Genomic DNA, 21,132 nt, shown 5'->3' with positions numbered 1-21,132 from the left:
GTGATAGTAATTTGACAGGAAAATGTAATTAAAATTGTGTTCTTTAAATATGTGTTTCGAAGACTAAAGAAAAGAATTACTTATTTAATTATTTTATAAATCCTGTTTACTGTGTAGCTCAAAATTAATGTAATACTTAATATCAATAATTTTGTTTTACAATAAGTTTTGATGTATAAAAGTTAAATATGAAAATAAATAAATAATGAGGAGAGAGAACTAAGCTAAGGGAATGGTAGAAACTCCATTTTCTTTATTTCTTTCAGAAAATTGCAAATAAATAAATTATTTCATAAAAATAGTCAGAGAATATTTAAATTTTGGTCAGGGAATGAGAGGAAAATTTTATTACAGATTTGTTTGGACTGCCTGACATGGCTAGCTTTCTTCTTGTACTTCAAAATTAAAAAACTCCTTGTTTGTTTGTTTGTTAGCTGAATGTGGGCACGCTGTTCCCACGCCAGTTCGGCAACAACATGAGGGAATCGTCGCTGTCCTTCATGCACGACGGGAAGCAAGTCAGCAAGCACGCCTCCCAGCCCATCTGCCCGATGGAGATGCTGGCGTTTGTGTTTGCCAGATAGTTCGCGCAGTGGACGCTTCCTCCCGGCCGGTCGGAGTCGTGACTTCTCAACTCTGGGAGCAATGCTGACGAGATTAAACTTTTGTATCAAAAGCTGGAATATTTTGTAGGCGGCCAAGGTCTTGGCACAGGACACTGTTTGTGGCGGGTGACGCTGAAGAGAACAAATTGTACTGTGCATAGTGCATTCCAACCAACACGAACATGTTTGAATTCTTGCTTTGTGTTTTCTCACAGTCACGGAGGCATGTCCTAATTTGTGTTTAGCTGGCACGGGTTTAATGAATTTCAATTTTGGCCTTTTGGCAGGAATGGCCGTCTGAAGTTTCTTCCTTAACAGTCAAACTACAGTAAAACCTCGCTCGTACGGCCCCCAGTTCATACGTACACCTCGCTCGTACGTACAGAAAATAAGGCAAAAAAAATATGAAAAGTGTAAGAAATACGTTAAAGTTTATTAAAATATAGAGGTGGGACGATACCACACTTTCGATACTCGATTCTTTATTGTTTTTTCAGTTCGATACTTTCGATACTCCAGGGAAAAATATTTTCCCATTAAGTAACAATTATTACAAATAACATAAATTAGTTTTAAACTATATAAATTCCCTCTTTATTACAAAAATACAAATGAGAACTTTCGGAAGCAAATAAGAAATGTAGTATTGTAATGAGAATACTTTAAATTTATAGTAGATTTAACAGTTAACCTTTACGATAGGCCTATTGATATCATGTTTTAGCTCAATAAAAATCACAGATTTTTGTTTAGAAACACAAGCATTTTAACTCGTTCAGGGTCAAGTCTACTTCTTTTCTTGTCAACAACAAGTCCAGCGGTACTGAACAGCCGTTCAGACTCAACAGTAGCATGTGGAATACAAAGGTACTTCCTTGCTATCTGGCGTAGGCGAGGAAACGCATATTGAGTTTTCCAGTAAGCAAATATGTTGGTATTGGGCGGCAACAGTGGGTCCTGCAGATACACTTTAACTTCATTATCTGCTGACTGTCCAATGTTGGTGACTGACAGAGCAGACTGCGAAATGACTTCTGAATAGAAAGTTGCTCCAACTTTTTCTTCTTCCTAATAACATAGCAGTTACAAGTTGGCAGTACAATGGTTGGCAGTAAAGTTAGAGAAAAATGCATGAACAAAGTTAAAATACTTACAGTAACATTATATGTCATGTCCAGTTCTTTAGCAGCATTAATCAAAATTATTTTAGCATTTTCATATACTTCAGGTGTTCTAAAAATAAAACCTTTAAATCTTGGATCCAACAAAGTAGCTAGGCAATATAAAGGTTCTGTCTCGTAGCTTTCACACTTCATTTTCACTCTTCAAATTTTGAACAACGGTAATGTTTGAAGGTTTTTCAAGCTCACGCCATGTACTTGTGACAATGGGCAACACTTCTGATAAAGTCACATCACTTCTCCTTAGAGTGAATGTAGCTTTATCAAAAATCTTGAGAAGACCCACTACATGTTGCATTAACTCCCATTGATGTGCTGTGAACTGAACAGGCAGCTGATGCTCAGTGTCTACCAATATCACAGCTTGCTTCTGCTCCACAAGACGCTCCATCATGTGTAGGGTGGAGTTCCAGTGAGTAGGCTCATCTTGAATCATTCTGTGTTGGGGGTATTCAAAGTCTGTTGAGCCTCTTTCAAAAGTTTTCATGCTACTACTGAATGTTTAAAATGACCAACTACACGTCTACAGTTTGCAGTCAAATGAGATACTGATGGTGAACTCAAGATGCCCTTATTCACAACTAGCTGAAGCGTGTGGGCCAAACATGGTATGTGTTCAAACTGTGATTCTTCAAGTGCTTTCACAATGTTCCGTCCATTGTCACGCACAACTGCCACTAATTTTGCTTCTGCAAGATTCCAATCAGCAAAAGTTTGCAGCATTAGATTTCTGATATTTTCACCAGTGTGTGATTGTTCTGGGAAAGGAATCACTTCCAAACACAAGTGTTTCAGTTCAAATTCACTATTTAGAAAATGAACAGTGATGCTAAGGTAGTCGTCATTTGCTGTAGAAGACCAAAGATCTGTAGTTACACTCACAAACTCAATGTTTTCTATCTGTATTTTTACCTTTGTTTTGCATTCTTGGTACAGATTGGGTATCACATTTGCTGAAAGGTGTTTCCTCGAAGGTAACTGGTAGCGAGGTTCAAGGTGATGCAACAATTGTGTGAAACCTCTGTTTTCAACTAAAGGGCTGGTTGTCTAGACAAATCATTTCAGCAATTTTTTTGGTTATGGCTTTGCTTCGAGAATCGCTTAGTCGAAATGTTGATTTCTTATCAATGTAACTTCCTAAAGTTACCTGTTTGCTGGCTGGTTTCGGTAGGCATGAAGCAGTGTTTACACTCACAGAGCCAGAGCTAGATGGTCCAACATCTGCAATTTCATGTTCAATGGGCACAGTCTCATTTTGATTTTCAGCTGCATTTGAAACTTCTGTTGTATTTGGTACAGCAAGCTTGAGTCGTTTACTGTTTGCTTCGGCAATTTCAAATTTGTGCTTGCTGCCCAAGTGTTTCTTCAAATTGCTAGTGTTAAACAAACGTTGTCCTCGTGAATATGATTTCTTACAAAAAATACACACAGCTTTTGTTTTGTCATTGCTGTCTATAAAAAAGTACTTCCAAACATCTGACATCTTACTGCAACAACTTTTAGCACGTTTTTAAACACTTGACCAAAAAGAGCACATATTTTCAAACTGCAAACAACTTTAAAGACTTGAATATAAAAAATAGAAGCGAAATACAATCTTCAAGAGAGTTAAACCTTTATTTTCCAGTACACGTTTTTTTTACCGCGAACAAATGTAAATAAAGATAGCGCTCTCTTAAATAAAATTGCCGCAAACAATGATAGTTCGCACTGGTGGCGCCAATTTATGTTACTATACGACCGCGGCAATTGAAAACATTCATAATATCGATACACATCTCTGGTACTTACCATACACGAGAGATGAGACATGTACTTACTCTATGATGTTGACTGTTATTACTAGGCGTGTTATTGCTACTATTGCGACGGATTGCGAGTGGAGTCAATTAATATGAATTTTAAGTGCTCGATATTTCTATTTCTACTAATTTTTTTTTCAAATTTCCTGTGAATTCAATGTTAGAAGTGTTACGTACGAAAAAAGTAACTTCTTGAAAACGAAACAAAAACAATATAACCTTACTTTACCGTTTGTTTACTATTGGCAAGTTGCAGAAACGACTTATATAATTATAATTTATTCTAAAGTACGCCTATTGGTTATCATAATTACGGCTGAAAAGCTGTTCTAGTTGTATTTTGTATGATGGCGAAACAAAACTTAATTCAATACAAATGAACAAACATTCCGCTATCGAAAAAATGTATCGAACTTACAGTTTCGATACTCGATACTTTGCGATACCGTCAAGTATCGAAGGTATCGAGGTATCGAGGTATCGAAGTATCGAAAGTCTCATCACTATTAAAATACAGTTGCAACCTGCAGCGTTTATAACAAATACGGGCTACATACACATTGCGTCACAGTAAAAAATTAAAAAAAAAGGCCGCAAATTGATGGAAATATACCGTTAATAGCGCGCCGTACGCGGAGAAAGGTCATTGTACTCGGTCAGCTGTTGTTACAGCGCAGTGGTAGCCGCCGGCTGGCTCTCTTTGTTTACTGAGCTGCGCATGCGCAGTATAACTCACTCTATGCTCCGCCCAGACTCGTGACCTTCCATCAGCAGCCAGCCAATAGATGCAAGCTTAGCGGGAAAAAAATATAAGCTCCACCTCCCGTGTACCAGTTTTGTCAAGTTCTGATACCAGTTTATTGGTATACGCACCAGTTTTCTCGCTGCCGTGACATTTTCAAGTTTACGTTCATCTTTATGTCTTGATACCAATGATTAATTATTATTTACAATCCCCAGAAAGAAATAGTTAGTTAAAAAATATGTGTCAACTGTGTAATACTTCTTAAATTATTAAATACTTATAAAACAGTTACAAGACTCCGCTCATTTTATTTTGTGATGTTTATGTCTCGTACCAATATTTCGGCATGGCCTAAAAGTGCGACGTATATTCTGCTGTGTGTAGCGTGTGATACCCATTGCTATGCTTCTTTTACACGCCTAGGCTTAAATTAATACATGTTTAGAAATAAAAGAAACTTTATAAAATATATATTTTTTGCGATTTAAAATGCTCACTGCCAACTATAAACGTTACGTTTTTCACAATGTTTTTAGGCCTACTAGCTAATCTTATCTACATTTATAAAGAACCCACTGTATTTTTTTATTTGAGCGAATATGTTACGTGTTAATTATTATTATTATTTTATTGATATAAAATATCAAAAATGTAAAAACGGGCCGTACGGCACTGCCTTCGTAAGCTGTATATTTGGCCTAGACATAGTGTTGAGTCTTTTTTTTATTTTTATGTTTGATTAGCCCAAGTGTTGTTTCTGCATGAATAGGATATCATTTCGATCGAAAATACATCAGCATAATAAACATACACGTAAAAAACCTTACTTGTTTTCCAAAGGCACATGTACGTGACCTTATAGACACGGCAACAGCAATTCATTTCCCACGGCAGCAGAGGGAAAAAGGTTGGTGGTGGGGGGGAGTAGCCACATGGACGTGATTTAGGCCTCACTGGTTCGTACGGACAAATTTTGGAGAACCGTGATTGTACGTAGAATAGAGGTTTTACTGTAGCAGGAATGCACTTAGGTTTTTGTTATTTTTTTGTTATGATGTTTAAAGCAGCATCTACTGTAAAATTTGATATTATTTTTAGTGTAAGAGTTCCACTTGAAGCTGTTTTAAAGCTTTGTGTGTTTATGCAGTAGAGATCATTATAAGGGAATGTTTATGTTTTACTACACAATGTAAATAGTGCATGTTAGTTGTGCCGTGGGGTCTATGTTGCTTGGTGCAGAGGGTAGTCTTGCCAGTGAAGTGTCTAGTCAGTTGTAGTGGCGGTTTTACAGCCATAAAACGTGTGGTCTACAGTTTCATTTACAGTTACTTTTACAATTGGTTTGAGAGCAATGATTTTAACAGCAGCCAGTTGCAGGGACAAATTCTGCAGTAAGAAACATTTTTTGGCAGTGAATTTACTTTCATCAAACTTTGAGGTTTAAGCCTGTTGCTGAGCTCCCTCGCAGATTGTGTGAGTGGATGTGAATGGGTGAGGTAGGTTACTGGACTCTAGGAATAGTTGTTTTCTCGTAGTATCAAAACCGTGCATATTTTGACTATAGTGTTCAGGGTTGCTACAGGTATAGAAAACATGGAAAACTAGGAAAAAGTCAGGGAAATCACTGAATATTTCTGTAGTTTTTTGTTGTGATAGCAAAATTAACCCGAAAATACCATTTCCGCCAACGTTCAGGCAACTGAAAAACTGCTCAAACGTTTACTAATCATGAAATTTTGTTGATTTTCCTTTTCCTGAAACCCCTTTTTTTTTTTTTTTTTTTTTTTTTTTTTTTTTTAAACCACAAAGGGGGTACACTTATTTGCGGGTGCTTACATACAAGCTTGATAGCCTACAAGCTTTAGGTGAATCTTTAGCAATTGTATAAAAACACTTGTATACATCTAAATTGGCAATAATTTAGCTAAGGTGACACATTTGAAGGCACATACGTCTTTCCCCCCAAAAAAGCAACATCAAGTGAGCCGCGGGATAGTTTTTGTCTGAGTTAGGGAATTTTGGAATTTCAAGCTGGCAGCAACCCTGATTGTTGAACTGCAATTCTGTTACTTTTTGGTGTAAGCTAAAATTCTTTGTCACTCGATTGTTTATTTCACATAGGGATCTTAGGTATTCAAATATTTCTTTTAATGTTCCTTTTTGATAGTAACAATAAGTGGGATTCTTTGATTTAAAAAAAATTGATGGAACATGTTTGAAGCCGAGAAAATTTATAGAGTTTTTGGGATTGGTTTCCTGCAACTAATTTTTGTATGTAACAGAACTCTGTTATTATACATTGTCAGTTGTATTAACAAAACCATTTTCAAACTTAAAATTTACTGGCCTAAGAAAATATAGTTTCAGATTTTTGATTTTCTCACATTTTTTTTGCCACACTATTATGATTGCATGCATATATTTCTCTTTTTGATTTCACTTTGTACTGCATCAATTTTCCTTGGATACTTTTGAAACGTGAAGAAAAAGTTTCACCCTATGTTTGAATTTGATTAGAATAATATTCAGTATTTGATTTGATATTCATGAATAATTTTATATTTGATTCAAAAAAATATCAGGATTCTCTATCAGCCTACAAGAGTATTACGTATGTTCTCTTAAGTTATGTGGTGTATAGGGAACATGTATGTATAAAGTTTTATAAAATCACAATTTCTATTCTTCCTTCCTCTGTCTCGTCTTTATGCAAGCGTAATGTCATTTGTGTAGTCATCAAATTGTGTCTCGATTTTGGTAGTAACTGGTCCTTGTGTTTGTAGTTATTGTGAACATTAAGCAAAAGGAATAGCTTAACTTTGCAAGATGAATAAACTTACGATAGTAAAGGTAATTGTGGCCAATATTAAAAAATTAAAAAATACTTTATCTTGATCTTTTAAAGAATTTGGTTGAAGTTTAGCAGTTGGCACGAGGCAAGTACATGTACAATTAAACCTTATTAATTAAAATCCTTTTAATACAAAACTCTCATTAACTCAAAATGTTTTCACAGTCCTTAGAAATTACTCAGTAGTTATAGTGCTAAATAATTTATTTAATACAAAAGTATGGTTATTATGTAATATAAAGTTTTTTTTCCAAGGGTAAACAATTGCATGAAGTACAGGATAGTTAATACATACAAATATCACAGAATAAATTAAAGAAACTGTGAAGTTTCAACTTAAATAATACTGATGCCATTGCTTTAATTCAGTGTAGATTTGGGAAAAAATCTTTGAAATTACATATTCTTCCAAAATGATGGTATTTCTTTTTGTTGGTAGTCGTTGAAACTTTGCTTTATTCTTCTGTCTTAAATCCTTAAAAAAGTAATGCTGTTAAGACTTTTTCAAGGGACTGGATGCAAAAAGCTTATCAACAGGAAAACTTCTCTAAAAAAGGGAAATGCATCTACATATTTCAAATTCAGTTGCTAAATAAAAACAAATTTTACTCAAATGAAATACTGTATTAACTCAAAAATTACACTTAAATATTATTATCGTCAGCATGCTGGAAATTCATACAAGTATCAGTAAACTTAAAAATTAAACTGAACTTAATTCAATAACCACAATAACAAAATTTATCAAAACAACACTGGCAATAAACAGTAACTAATATAATATTTACTGTTTTGAAAAATAGTAAAATACTCGTTCAGAGTTGTTTAGGTAATATATTTTCAGACTGACGCAACACAAAATTGTCCAATTCTCACAAACTCGTTCTCACACTATCTGGAACATTTTGTGTACATACCAACCTTCATTTTTTCACACTTTGACGAAATACCAATAGCCAAAAGTTGGTCTTGCCTCATTATGAATCGGCATCCCGAGTTTTTTTTTTTTCATCAACTTCCGATATTATTTTCAGTTTTTCTTAAAAAACAATGCTTTCCATTTAATGGGTCCTCCACTACTTGTAGATGCCATTAAACACTGTTTTTCACAACACTAAAGTTTTTTATGCTTAATAACCTTAAAATCAACCCTTAAAAGATCGCAAACTAAAACCCCTTACTTGCAGGTTATCAATTTATTATTGTTTACTGAGCATGATACAAAGTGCGTGCACTACTTGCAGAAAATAAAATAAAAATGCAAATAGGTCAACAATATTGGCTGGTGGTAATCTGGTGTGCTGTGTATTCATCACGTGGTATAACTTGAATAGGGAAAATGGAACAGCCTCTCAGTCTATACGAATGCAAGCAGATGATTTGTCGAAAAATTCACTTGTAACAGTGTGTGGCGTGTGTCACAGGTTTCGACGGTCATGTTCTGTACAAATTATTTTGTTGTTATTGTTTGGAAAAACTTAAATTTTAAATAATTAACAATAAAAAGAGTTTAAAAGTTTAAATATAAACATTATTGTTTTATTTTTTTCCACAAATACTGAACGTAATAAGCGGGAAAACGTACATCACAGTCTTAGAGTTTACTGTACTTGCTGAGTAGTGTAATTTGTGTTTGCATCAATTAGAAAAAAAAAGTTATTGTTTTAGATAATGTAAATACAGTACACTCCCTATTTAACGCGGTTGTCGGGGGACATAACTTTTACCCGCGTTGTTGCATAACCGCGATGTTTCGATGTGACCAAGGTCAAAAGTCATAAAACACCGCCTGTGTTCTAATAGGTCGGCAAGCACGCACAGTATAGACGGCCCGCCTTTGTGCGGACTTTGCATCCGCAGTTTTCACTAAACGCGGGTGAAAAAATAAAAATAATAAATTTTAAAGATAAATATTAAATGATTTTTTTTTCCCGCATGCCGCGCACAGTTTGTCGCACGGCCTACGAGCGCGCCACACGCCGCCATACACACGTGCGGCACACAAGCTGCTGCCAGTCTCGTGGTGTCAGCCACAGTATCTGCTTCGTCTGAGTGTCCGTAACAAAGTAAGGGCAGTGTGTGCGGTTACACACGATTCTGTGGTCAAAGTCTTCTAAATAGAAAGGCCATAGTAATACTTCAAACCGAAAATGAATCGCAAAGTACCGAGTTTGATTGACAAAATAAAAATTCTAGATTTACGTACTTACAGATAGCGTGTCTTTTGCAGAAGTATGCAGCAGATACGTGAAAAACGATTCTAGCATTCGTACAATATAAAATAAAGAATCGTCTATCGTGTAAAGTGGCTAATCTTTGTTATCCATGCTTACATTAAATTATAAATGGTCACATGTGGGATACAAAAATTGCGCCAAAATAATTTTAGCGCAATAAGTGGCGCCGTATTAAAAAGTCTGTTAAACGTTGTCTTTACTTATTCTATCAAACGCTGTGTCGAGTTGCTGAGTGTGTGTGGCTCGGATCGGCAAGTGTTATATTCCCTAGCCTCTGGTTAAAGGTCGGGAGTCCGCTACACATAAACATATCCGGGGCTTGTTTACTACCTCACGGCAAAAGTGGTACAGTATGGTTCACGTAAGTATTGGTCCACTGGGAATTCCTCGGCAAAGATTAAAAATACGCTAGCTGATTTACTTTACTATTTAATGTTAAAACATTATACCAAAGTAAAAAGATGAACGTGTATAATACAACGAATAAAATTACGTCTGTAGGTTCAAGTTATAACAAAACATTTATATGTCTCCGCTTGCCAACACACGTGACCACGAGAAGTGTGCCGACGGAAATGAGTGAACTACTCAAGGTCACCAGTCTTCCCCCCTTTCGGCTTAATCGCCCCTCTCATCTCTGGCGCTTATATTCCACTCCTCCCGTCTACCCGGGTGTCTTGGTCGCATATTCTCGGCTCGCCTCTCCCCTCCCAGCGCTTGCCGTCAACCAAACCTATCCAAAATCAATCCCCAGCCGAGTCACGCTGGATAATGTCGCTGGACGGTGGGCTTAATCGGGTCCCCTGTCCGATGCTTTATTTGTGGGTTAAAAAAAATGTTAAGAACTAGTGTTTCAGAAAATAACACTGGGCTGGATTGGACCATAATTTGAAAACACTACAAGATAGAGGAATAATTTACGGAGATATCTTGTTAAGAATTTCACTGCGGACATTTTCTACGCCTAGGCTTTTTTCTGCCCGTTGCTTAGTTTGTTAGTGACAACGCAAAATTATCCTAATCGGCTGTCAACCATTTATTGCATTATTATTACAGTAGAACCTCGTTAATCCGTGACGCGCTAATTCGGGAATCGAATAATCCGGGACGATTTAAAAGTGCAGAAAAAAAAAAGAGAAGTAAATATTGTCAGCGCCTAAAATTAACGTCACGCGGGCCGGCGGCCGGCAAACACTGCAAGCCTTCGCATGGGCCGCCAAACTCTGCTACGCTGTTTGTACCGACCCTTTGTGTCGTCCCCCTTTCAGCTGTCACATTTGTCACTCTTTAAACTTGAGGGGGATGTCCTGACTTCTGCTTCCCGTCTCCCTTTGTTTGTTTCCACCCGCCAACGCACGGCAGGCGCCTGGTGAGTGACGTGTCTGGCTGGCATTCGGCTGGACGAAGTTTTGATGAGGGGGGAAGGGGGGGGGGGGGGGCTACCCAAAATTTATGTGTGCAAGTTCAGCACGATCTTATCTTTCTCTCTTCGGCTGTTGTAAATGACCGTGAACTAATGGCTAGGCAGTGCCGTATTTTTTTAAGCCGAGACTAATTCGAAGACGGCCCTTACCGTGAACGGATTATCCGTGTTTATTACTTTTTTTTTTACAGGATTTTAATTATCCGGGCATCGGCGGGTCCCAATTAACACGAATAATGGAGAGTTTACTATTTTTTATCCATCTGCTGCCAAGGCGCAGTAAGCCTCGGTAGATGTTACGTCACATGACCTTGGCCTTAACCCAGCTGCACGCCGGTGTCTGAGAAGCTTGACAAGACCTTCCGGGCTTTTAATCGCTAGTCCGTGAAATTCGGTAATCCTTGATTATCTCGGTCCCGACCATCACGAATTAACGAGGTTCTACTGTTGTTGTTATTATTATTCATTTATGATTGGGGGACATGGTTTGACCCGCGATATACCCGATTCCGCGATCTATCGGGGCGCGGTATACCGGGAGTTTACTGTATATGTCTATGAAAAAAGAAGTATAGCTAAAAATTTCCCAAAATGAATTAAGAACAATATTTCTATTAATTTACCAGTTACCATTATATAAATACATTTTTTTGAGACTCAAATATTGAAAAACATTTTTAGTACCTACGAGAAAACCAGCAACCGAATGTTTTGGAACTTAACATTTTAACTTGATTTTTTTTCTTCTAAATTTCTGAGTTTCCACTAAAATTGGCCAAATTTTCCTAAACTTAAAAATTTTTGATGATCTTAACTGGTTTTTTTTTCTAATTCTGTATTTGAGATTCTTGACATCCTTATTTGTTTGTTTGTGCTGAAACCGTGTGACAGTCCTAGCAATATTGATTAGTCCTTTATGATGGACAGTGACAAGGCTCTGACAGTAATCCTAAAATCTAGAATGCTATCTGAGGTCACAGATCAGTAAAGGTCTTAGATCAGTATAGGCCACAGTCATTCACTTTTAAACTGAATTCTAATGTACTGTTCATTATTTCGCAAGTCAGTTGATAATTATTGCAAAATAGTTTCATCATAACAAATTTGTTTGGCAGCAAAGTTCTACAGAAGGACTTTATGTTCATGACCTGCAATAGAATACACATGAGCATGGTTTCATCGCATCCAGCAATTGGGTGATAATTATTTAGTTACTATCTTTACTAGGTGAGTGGTTTCTACATCTAATGTTGTTTGTCTAGTGTGGTCAGATTGTAACTGGAGTGATTTGTAGTGATAACGGATTGTAAATTTTATTGCCTTTTTTTTAAAAATGTTTTATTCTGTTTTTGGTTCCTGCAATGTGTGTTTGCTTGCATGGTTATTTATAACATTTGTAGCATTCTTTGGCTGCAGCCAAAATATCTTGTAATAAACATTATATGTTTACATTTTTTGTTGTGTGTTTCTGTTTAAAAACTTTAGTGCAGTTACAACCTTTTAAGTCAGTGATGTTCATTTAATATGAAAGATGATAAATTATTAGACTCTGGAAAAACTAGCATGAAACTTGAAACTTAATGTTCTAAATTTATTTTAAAATTGCATATTTGTGAAATTGAAATATATACTTACAATTAAAGATTAATAGTTTTGCACAAGAGAAAACTAGGTACAGTAGAACCCCGATTTAACGAAGTGCTATGGTTACCGAAAATGTTTACTCTAAATCGATGTTTCGTTAAATCCGATTTACCTTTTCAATGACCCCCGCACTCATAATCGCATTCCTACGTTTCCATATCGTAGACAGGGTCGACGCCGATATATTGTGGTGCCGTGCTATCTCAGACTTTGTCAACTTTCTATCTTAAACGTTTTTGATCTCACTCGTACGGCCCCCGGTTCGTATGTACACCTCAGTCGTACGTAAAGATTTTCAGAAACCGTGAAAAATTAGGCAAAAAAAATGAAAAGTGTAAGAAATACAGTCGCAACCTGCAGCGTTTATAACAAATACAAGCTACATACACATTGCGTCATAGTAAAAAATTAAAAAAAAAAGGCCGCAAATTGATTGAAATTTATTGTCAATAGCGTGCCGTACGCGGAGAAAGGTAATTAATTGTACTCAGTCAGCTGTTATTATGGCGCGGCGTAGCCGCCGGCTGGCTCTCTCTGTTTGCTGAGCTGCGCATGCGCAGTATAACTCACTCAATGCTCCGCCCAGACTCGTGACCTTCCATCAGCAGCCAGCCAATAGACGCGAGCTTAGCGGAAAAAAAATAAAAGCTCCACCGCCCGTGTCTAAGTTTTGTCCAGTTCTAATACCAGTAACATAAATGAATCATCAAAAAAACGTAACAAAGCCGATATCCAAAAACAGTAAATAAAGTCATGTACCAATAAAAAAGCTAAGCAGGTCGTCAACAGGCAGTGTAGTCAAGGGCGCCCATACCCGGGGGCAGGGGGGGGCCGTGGCCCCCCCCTAGCTTTCAGGGAAGGAAAAAAATTATAGTGTAGACAGGTGTTTTACTTTGAAGAAAATTATTTAAATTCGGTATTATGTAGAAGTGGTTCAACACGAAGATATTATTGTATATCGTTTTTTACATGTATACTTCATTTTTTATGTTAGTTCAAGCATTAGTTTCTGCTGCTGCTATACAGGGCCGGATTTAGGGGAGGGCCCCCACAAACGGAGGGCCCCCACAATAGAGACTTCGGAAAATAAATCTTTCAAATTCCGACAAGTAAACACCAGTAAACATCCTTTCCTTTGATATTCTTTTTTCGCTGTTTTACCTTTACCTACAGTACTTTGTACATACATGATTATATTATTGTTAAATATTAACAGAAATATTAATTAACACTAAAATTTAATTTCATATAATTCTTGTCTCCGATTATATTTATTTATGTTTTTTAAATACTAAGAGAATCTACTTGATTTCACAATAAATTATTTATTGGAAAACTCGACTGAAAAAAAATTGTTCATTTTATTTGTAAAATAATTTGGGGCCAGGGGGCCTCCGCTCCTCTGTTGCCCCGAGGCCTCAAGACATCTAAATCCGGCCCTGCTGCTATATAAGGAGTTGTGTACAGGGAGAAAACGCTGTTCAAGCGCAACGCCCGTGGCGAGTCATCCCCTTCGTAATCCCACCCAAGTTCACGCGATAACACAACAAAACAGATTTAGACCAGTCAGAGTTAGACGACGCGACAGTTGACATGTGCTTGCAGACGGCGAAATGTTTTGCTGCTTTTTCGTTATAATAATGTGTATGTTCACAAATAAATTCTCAAAATAGAGATTTTTCAATAGTCTTTAGGTCTACAGTTTTATGCATCTGGTCTAGATTTAGTTTAGTGTATTCAGTCAGTATAAATAACTTAAGTGTGAATACATCAGTGAAAAGTGTAAAGATAAAAATCATTGTTATTATGTAGTGTTTCATAGTTTTCCTCATTCGTCACATCCGCTCAGAATATTCACAATTTTTAAGGTAAGCTTACACCTTTAAAGTTACTCAAATAAGAATTATTGTTCAGAAAAGTCTACAACGTAAAATTTATGTTGGAATTTTGAATTTAGAGGAAAACCACTTTTTCCCTTCAAAAGTGTTTAAAGGGATAAGGATTCCGCTACCTTCAGTAGACTCGGAAGCAATTTACACTGTAATCTCGATTTTACGTACGCTCACGGTCGCTTGGATTGCATTCGTAAAATCTTTATCTTCAAAACATTTTAAACACCCCACCCCCTGAAGATACATGTTATAATTTATTGAACGGAATATATATAATATTAAATAGTAAAAACAATGACTGCCGTCTGCCCTCTGCCCTCCCCTGCGTTCAACTTATTTTTTTTAACATTCCACAACTTGCCTCATTGCACGAGTGATATAAAAGTTACCTCACAGCTACTAACCACAGTTGCACCACGCATTGCATCATGTTAGCTTTTGTGTGGTGACAGTAGGTTGTCCGACATGCCTTTCTTGGATATATTTCCTTTTCGTAAGACGCGTGCTACTAAAATAAATTTATATTTGAGTTTGCAAACCTGTCCACTCCTTGCCAGAGACGACTGAACACAGACGAGACATTCCAGGGTCGGGTTGATGAGCTGGAAGAATTCCCTGCCTTGCATTTTTATGGACTTCACATTACCATATTTATCAGTTAATCTTTAACAGATCGGCTTGAAAAATATTAATGAACGCACTTTTAGTAACATAATCGAGGAGAACAAGCACACAGTTCAGTGTACACCTGTACTGTTTCATAAAAGTGATCATAGGTAGGGACTGAAAAATTCGCGGTTTCAATGACCACTAGGATAGACTCCACGATTCTCTATGTACTCGGGCAACTATCACCTGGTCATTGGCTACCGACTCGGGACACCTGTTTGTTGCGATTCTTATGATTCGATACTTCTTTTGTTGAGTGTTTGCCATTGGCTCAGAGTCCTTCAGGTAAATTGCGGTCCAATCACTGACGCAGCATTAAGCTAAACGAGTTTGGATTCCAGCCTGTCTCGAAAGGAATCCGCGAATTTTTCCGGTCTCTAATCATAGGCTTATTTGGTGAAGAAAAACGCTGCTCTGTAACGACATTCATTAAAAACACAGTACATTTTAGTGCGTCACTTATACCATTTTTGAGCGTTGTTTACTGGAAAACCGATGCAGCGAAGGTAATGCATGCGACACATGTCAAGATAATGGCATGGGTTGTTGGAGATTAGCGGAAAGGAGAGGAAGTAGCTACTCAATATCGTTTCTTTCTCTCACGCTAAACAAGGTTTCAAGCTCAGTTGCTATGCTCACGAGCTGGAAATGTTGGAATGGGTAAGGAATGTTGAGTATAGTTCATTTGCAGTAAAATAAATATTTTTACGGCCTTGACTTAATTTTTCAATCGAAGAAATTTCGAACTTTGCGACAAATAAAGTGTACCTAGTCCATTTTTTCTTTTCGATTTTGTGTTTGATGCCACAATAACTTATACAAAATTCACTCACGGTAAATGGCTGTTGTATTAGCTTTAAAATATGAATACGCTGTGCATTAAAATTTAATATTTTTATATGTTTTCATAGTGGTTTTTTTATTTTTTTATTAAATATGTTTTGGTGTCAAATTTTCCGAATTTTAGATGGTTCCTGAAAAATGTATTCGTAAAATCGCGGCTTCGTTGAGTCTGGGCTCCGTAAAATCGAGGTTCTAGTGTACTCTTAATTCTGAAGTTAACTACTGAACATGTTATTTAAGGGTTTATACAAATTTCCTTGTATTTATTTCAGAGATGGATATCAGGAATTTCTTTGGACAAAAAGGTGTTTCTGCTACACAGAAAAAGAACCTCCATGACACATTAAAAGATCCATGTCCAGTACCTTCGAAAGTGCGTCCCACAACAACTTCTAATGCATTCTCAACACATCCTTCTAACTTCACGTTATCTGTCGAGCAGAATCTCTACCACTGCCAGTCGTCAAAGGTCTCGTTGCCACAATGTTCTTCCACCATTAGTGCTGAATCAGTTGAAATGTCTACTTCTGACACTACCGAGTGGGATGACGCCAAACCATCAACTTCAGTTTGTACTGTAAACAAGCAGGAAGAAATACATTTAACAGCTAATCACAGCTTTGATTTAGGCGAATGCATAAACCATTCAGTGTCAGACGAAGTCAAGTATCAGTTACTAACAGACCCACGAGCTCTAAATTCGTCTCATAATTTCAAAACGGACATTGATGAGGAAAAAACTTCAAAAAGGCCTTTTCAAAAAAATTGGCTAGAAAAGTACTCATGGTTAGTTTACTCGCCCAAGTTGAAGGGAGGGCTTTGTAAGTTTTGTACTCTTTTTAAACCAGTTTTAAAAAGAGGAACATTTGGTGCTTTTGTGATAAAGGCTCACCAAGATTACAAACACTTTCATGAAGATGCTCGAGGCCATGAAAATAGCAGTTGGCATCTCGAATCTACAAGTAAGGCCAAAGGTTTTTGTGATTCCTTGGAAATGAGAAATAAAAACGTGATCGAACAGTTAGACAGTGGAATATCAGAGCTTGTAAATACCAATAGAAAAAAACTGAAATCAATTCTTGCTACTTTAATATTTTGTGGCACACATGACATATCCATTAGAGGAAAGAATTCGAGTGAAGGAAATTTTCAAGATTTACTCTTGTTTAGAGTAAGTGCGGGTGACAAAGTGTTGGAGGATCATTTAATAAACCATAGTGGAAAAGCAAAATATACTTCACACAGAGTTCAAAACGATTTATTAAGTACATGTGGTTCTGTATTACAACACGAGATTGTTGAGGAGGTAAATAGATCACCAGCATTTTCATTATTGGCTGATGAAACGGCTGACATTAGTAGGAAAGAACAGCTGTCAGTGGGAGTACGATTTGTAGACGAGAAATTGAACTTTACAATAAAAGAAGAATTTTTAGGGTTTGTAGAACTTACTACATTGGATGCTGAGGGGATTTCTTCATCTATTTTAAAATTTGTTGAAAATTTGGGCCTTGATATGAATAAGTTAATTGGCTTGGGCTTTGATGGATGTTCAACAATGGCAGGCCATGAAACTGGAGTGCAGGCTAGGATTAGAGGAAAGTATCCTTCAGCAGTTTATTTCCACTGTGCATCGCACAGACTAAACTTAGTTGTAAATGACCTTAACAGTGTCCAGGAAATTCGTAACACTGTCGGAACAGTAAAAGAAGTTATAAGGTTCTTTAGAGAGAGTGTATTGCGTAGAAAAACAATACCTAACATTCCACTCTTCTGTGAAACTAGGTGGTCACAAAAATATACATCAATCAGAGTATTCAAAGAAAACTTCTTGGTAATAAAGAATAGTCTTAATCATCTTGCAAATAACCGCGAACAGAATCAAGACACTAGATCACGTGCCAGCCAACTAGATAGTGCAACATCATCACCTACATTTATTATTTGTCTACACATTATATCAAGGTATTCTTCGTATCTAGAACCAATAGTGAACAAACTCCAGTATTATGATATGGATCTCTACTCAGTCTACAGATACATCAATACTGACCTGCTAGAAAATTTTCAAAAGCAGAGAGAAAGCAATGACGAATTCAAAAACATTTTCGAGGCAGTAAAAGAAGATTGTAATGAGCTTGACATAGATATAAAAATCCCAAGATTGGCTGGAAGGCAGACCCACAGATGTAACGTGAATGTCCAGTGCTCATCACCTGAAGACTATTTCAAAGTTGCAATTTACAATCCATACATGGATTCTATAATCATGTCACTAACTACAAGATTTGAAAGAGATAAAGGCATACCTTTCAAAGGTGGAATTCTTCACCCACATTTGATGAAAAAGGAGACGAAAGAAGATTTCATGAGAGACATAAAAAGTTTGCAAAAGTTTTATCAAATCGACAACTTGGAAGCAGAAGCCAGATTATGGTATGACGTCTGGACGAATAAGGAATGTTTGGAAAAAACAAAGCTCCATGATATACTTTCAGAAACAATGTTTTACCCAGCAGTAAGGAGACTGCTTATATTCTACCAAACCATACCCCCCACAACTTGCACAATAGAGCGTTCTTTCAGCACACTGCGTAAAGTGAAGACGTGGCTGAGAAGTACTACTGGCGAGGACCGTCTGTCCAGCTTGTGCCTTCTAAGTGTCCACAGGAAAAGAGTGAAAAACCCTGGTTTCGAGGACAAAGTGCTTGACTTGTTCGGCAAGAAGAAAAGAAATTTACAGTTTGCTTTTTCAGATAAATATTAGAGTCAATTCCGTATTCAAACTTATGCATATTAATTTATCTTAAAATTTGCTTTTTATGTCAATACCAGTGAAAAATCGTGTGATGTGTGCATTTTTAATTTGTTTTCTGTATTAAATTATGAAGGTAGAGAAGCATAAGATACTGAAAACTAAATTCTTATACTTTATTCCCCCTTTACAATTCTGTTAACTTAAATTAGGTTAATCCTCTATGATTGTGTTTAGACACTGATATGAAATTCCTCTTTTTTATCTTTGCTTGTTTCATAAAATGTTTATATTTTATAAATAACCCATTGAAATTCATGTGTTAAATAATAAATTTAATTATTATAAGAAGATGAACTTTTAAGAAAATTAATGATTGGCCAGCATATCCAGGGAATAGCGATAGCTAGGTCATTCAGCTTATGTTTTGTGTTTTGACATCTGAAAGTCGTTTAAATAGCAAAGGAAAAGTACATTCTTTAGAGCGAAGGAGTATTCGTTCTACCACGGTTTTGTAGAGACATCGTTATTACTTCTGATTATCCACGAGATATCAACTTTGCAAGATTCGACTGACATTCAAGTTTTTACTAATAAAGCAATGTGGCAGAAGTAGTATTAATGAATTATATTATTGTGACATCAAATTTGAATCGTCGTAGGCGATAAACTGCAACCACGATAGGGTTTATTCACGATCTATTGGTTGCTTTGAAACTAACTATCAAATTTTCACGACGGAAACGAATGAAACAAGTCAACTAAGTTTACAGCCTGCAAGACTGATTACTGACGCTGTTCAACGTGCTGTAATGCCAGCGATCAACATTTTTGACTGAAGAGAATCGAGCTGAGGAGAAGAATTTCTGCAAGTTCATATCAAAACCGCTCCAGCCGGAAGGAAGGAAGGCCAACGATTGACCGGCAGTGGTGATATAGAAGCAGTTGAGGGCGCCGTGTTTCACACAGAAACTTAGAAGTCGACCATTGGTGCGTACCGAACAAGACCTTTCCCACTGCGAGGAAGGAAGCAGCGGCAGTGAGCAGCCATAGTTCCCGGACCACGCACAGCTCTGTTTCAGAGCCAGGGGTCATCTGTGTCGTCATACTTTCGCATGTACTGACGGAGGTTGGTTATCGTCGTATTGAATAGCATTTGAACAATTTTTGAGAGTCCCTTAAACTATCGATGATCAAGTAAATAATTTTATTTTCATATAATCTGAGATCACACTAATTTTCCAGAAGTTCATCTTCAATTAAATTTTATTGTGAATAATTTTTGGCATTAACGAATTTTTTTTGTTCTAACTATAATGTTGATTTTGTGTCTGATCAGATGGAATTAGAAGTTGCTGTTTGATTAATAACTTAACTTTGCAATTTACTTTTGAGAATTTACCTTGTCCCTTAAGTGTAGTTCATATCCAGTGGTACAATTTGCTGACACCATTGAGCAAAAATAGCCGTAAGCACTGTTCAAAGGCACTCATTGATAACCTGATTTGAGCTGATAATATTAAATTGAGTTTGAAGATACATGATTTGAAACAATTCCTTTTGATAGTAACTTATATCTTATTTGAATATTGTAAACAGATTTCACATTTGTAATTTGAAGCTTTACTATCACTAAATAAACTTATAGTCCTCGACTACTGAATCCATCTGTGCTAATTCTAAATGATAAGCAATTATGATTCATATCGAAACATACTAATATTCATTTAATTGTGAACGAGGGAATATTTTGTGTGATACAATATCGCCGTGGTAAAGGCAAACAACAGTTGAAAATAAAAATAAAAATGTTTGATCCAATTTTTGACTATAATTATAAGCGTAGTTCAGGTGTTACATTTAAAAACAAATATTTTCTGACTGTAATAACATATTTAAATCGTTTCTCTCCCAAAGTTAAATCTTTTGACCAAGACGTTTTAAACTTTATAATTATTTTAATTTAATTTGTACGCGACATTTATTTAGGGGTAAAGAGAGCAATTAGTTGAAGGACTAACTGTATTCTTGATATTCGTGTACCCGAGACGCTGCAAAAGTATAAGGACTGTATTCCTGCATTTGTGTTGCTAAAAATTCATTTGTTTCAATAAAATAGTTAATATTTAATTAATAAAGTTTTTTTTAAGGTGAATGAGTACTGTGGTCTAGTATATTAGTAACAGGACAAAAAAAATTTAAAAGCGTCAGAACTGGAACTATTTTATGGCTAGTAACAAGCCGCAGTTAGTCTTACAAAATCATAAAAATACTTCATACCCCTAAGTCTGGCCCCCCCCTACAAATTATCATATGGGCGCCCTTGAGTGTAGTCAATTCCAATCGCAATCTGTAGTCAAAATCCAAGAAGAAAAGCAAAAAATCGAAGTCAGAACAGCACTTATAAAAAAGTATTCTAAAAACTAAACACCGCGCACAAAGCTCTTACTGAGAATAATGATAATGGCGTATTGGTGTGACGTGG

The 21,132-nt window shown here is 36.4% G+C and overlaps 1 protein-coding gene across 1 annotated transcript in view; it reads left to right on the top strand.

The window, feature by feature from the left end:
• LOC134535806 (alpha-mannosidase 2) overlaps positions 1-12,295 on the top strand; it is an 80,476-nt gene extending 68,181 nt beyond the window's left edge. Inside the window, exon 21 of the mRNA XM_063375087.1 lies at positions 435-12,295. Coding sequence (XP_063231157.1) covers positions 435-584 — 150 coding nt within the window. The 3' untranslated portion in view covers positions 585-12,295. The remainder of the gene's footprint in view (positions 1-434) is intronic.
• Positions 12,296-21,132: the final 8,837 nt, after the last annotated feature.

The sequence above is a fragment of the Bacillus rossius genome, chromosome 10, assembly GCF_032445375.1.
Source record: "Bacillus rossius redtenbacheri isolate Brsri chromosome 10, Brsri_v3, whole genome shotgun sequence".
In the NCBI taxonomy this organism is placed as follows: domain Eukaryota; kingdom Metazoa; phylum Arthropoda; class Insecta; order Phasmatodea; family Bacillidae; genus Bacillus; species Bacillus rossius.
This window is presented reverse-complemented; position numbering and strand designations above follow the sequence as displayed.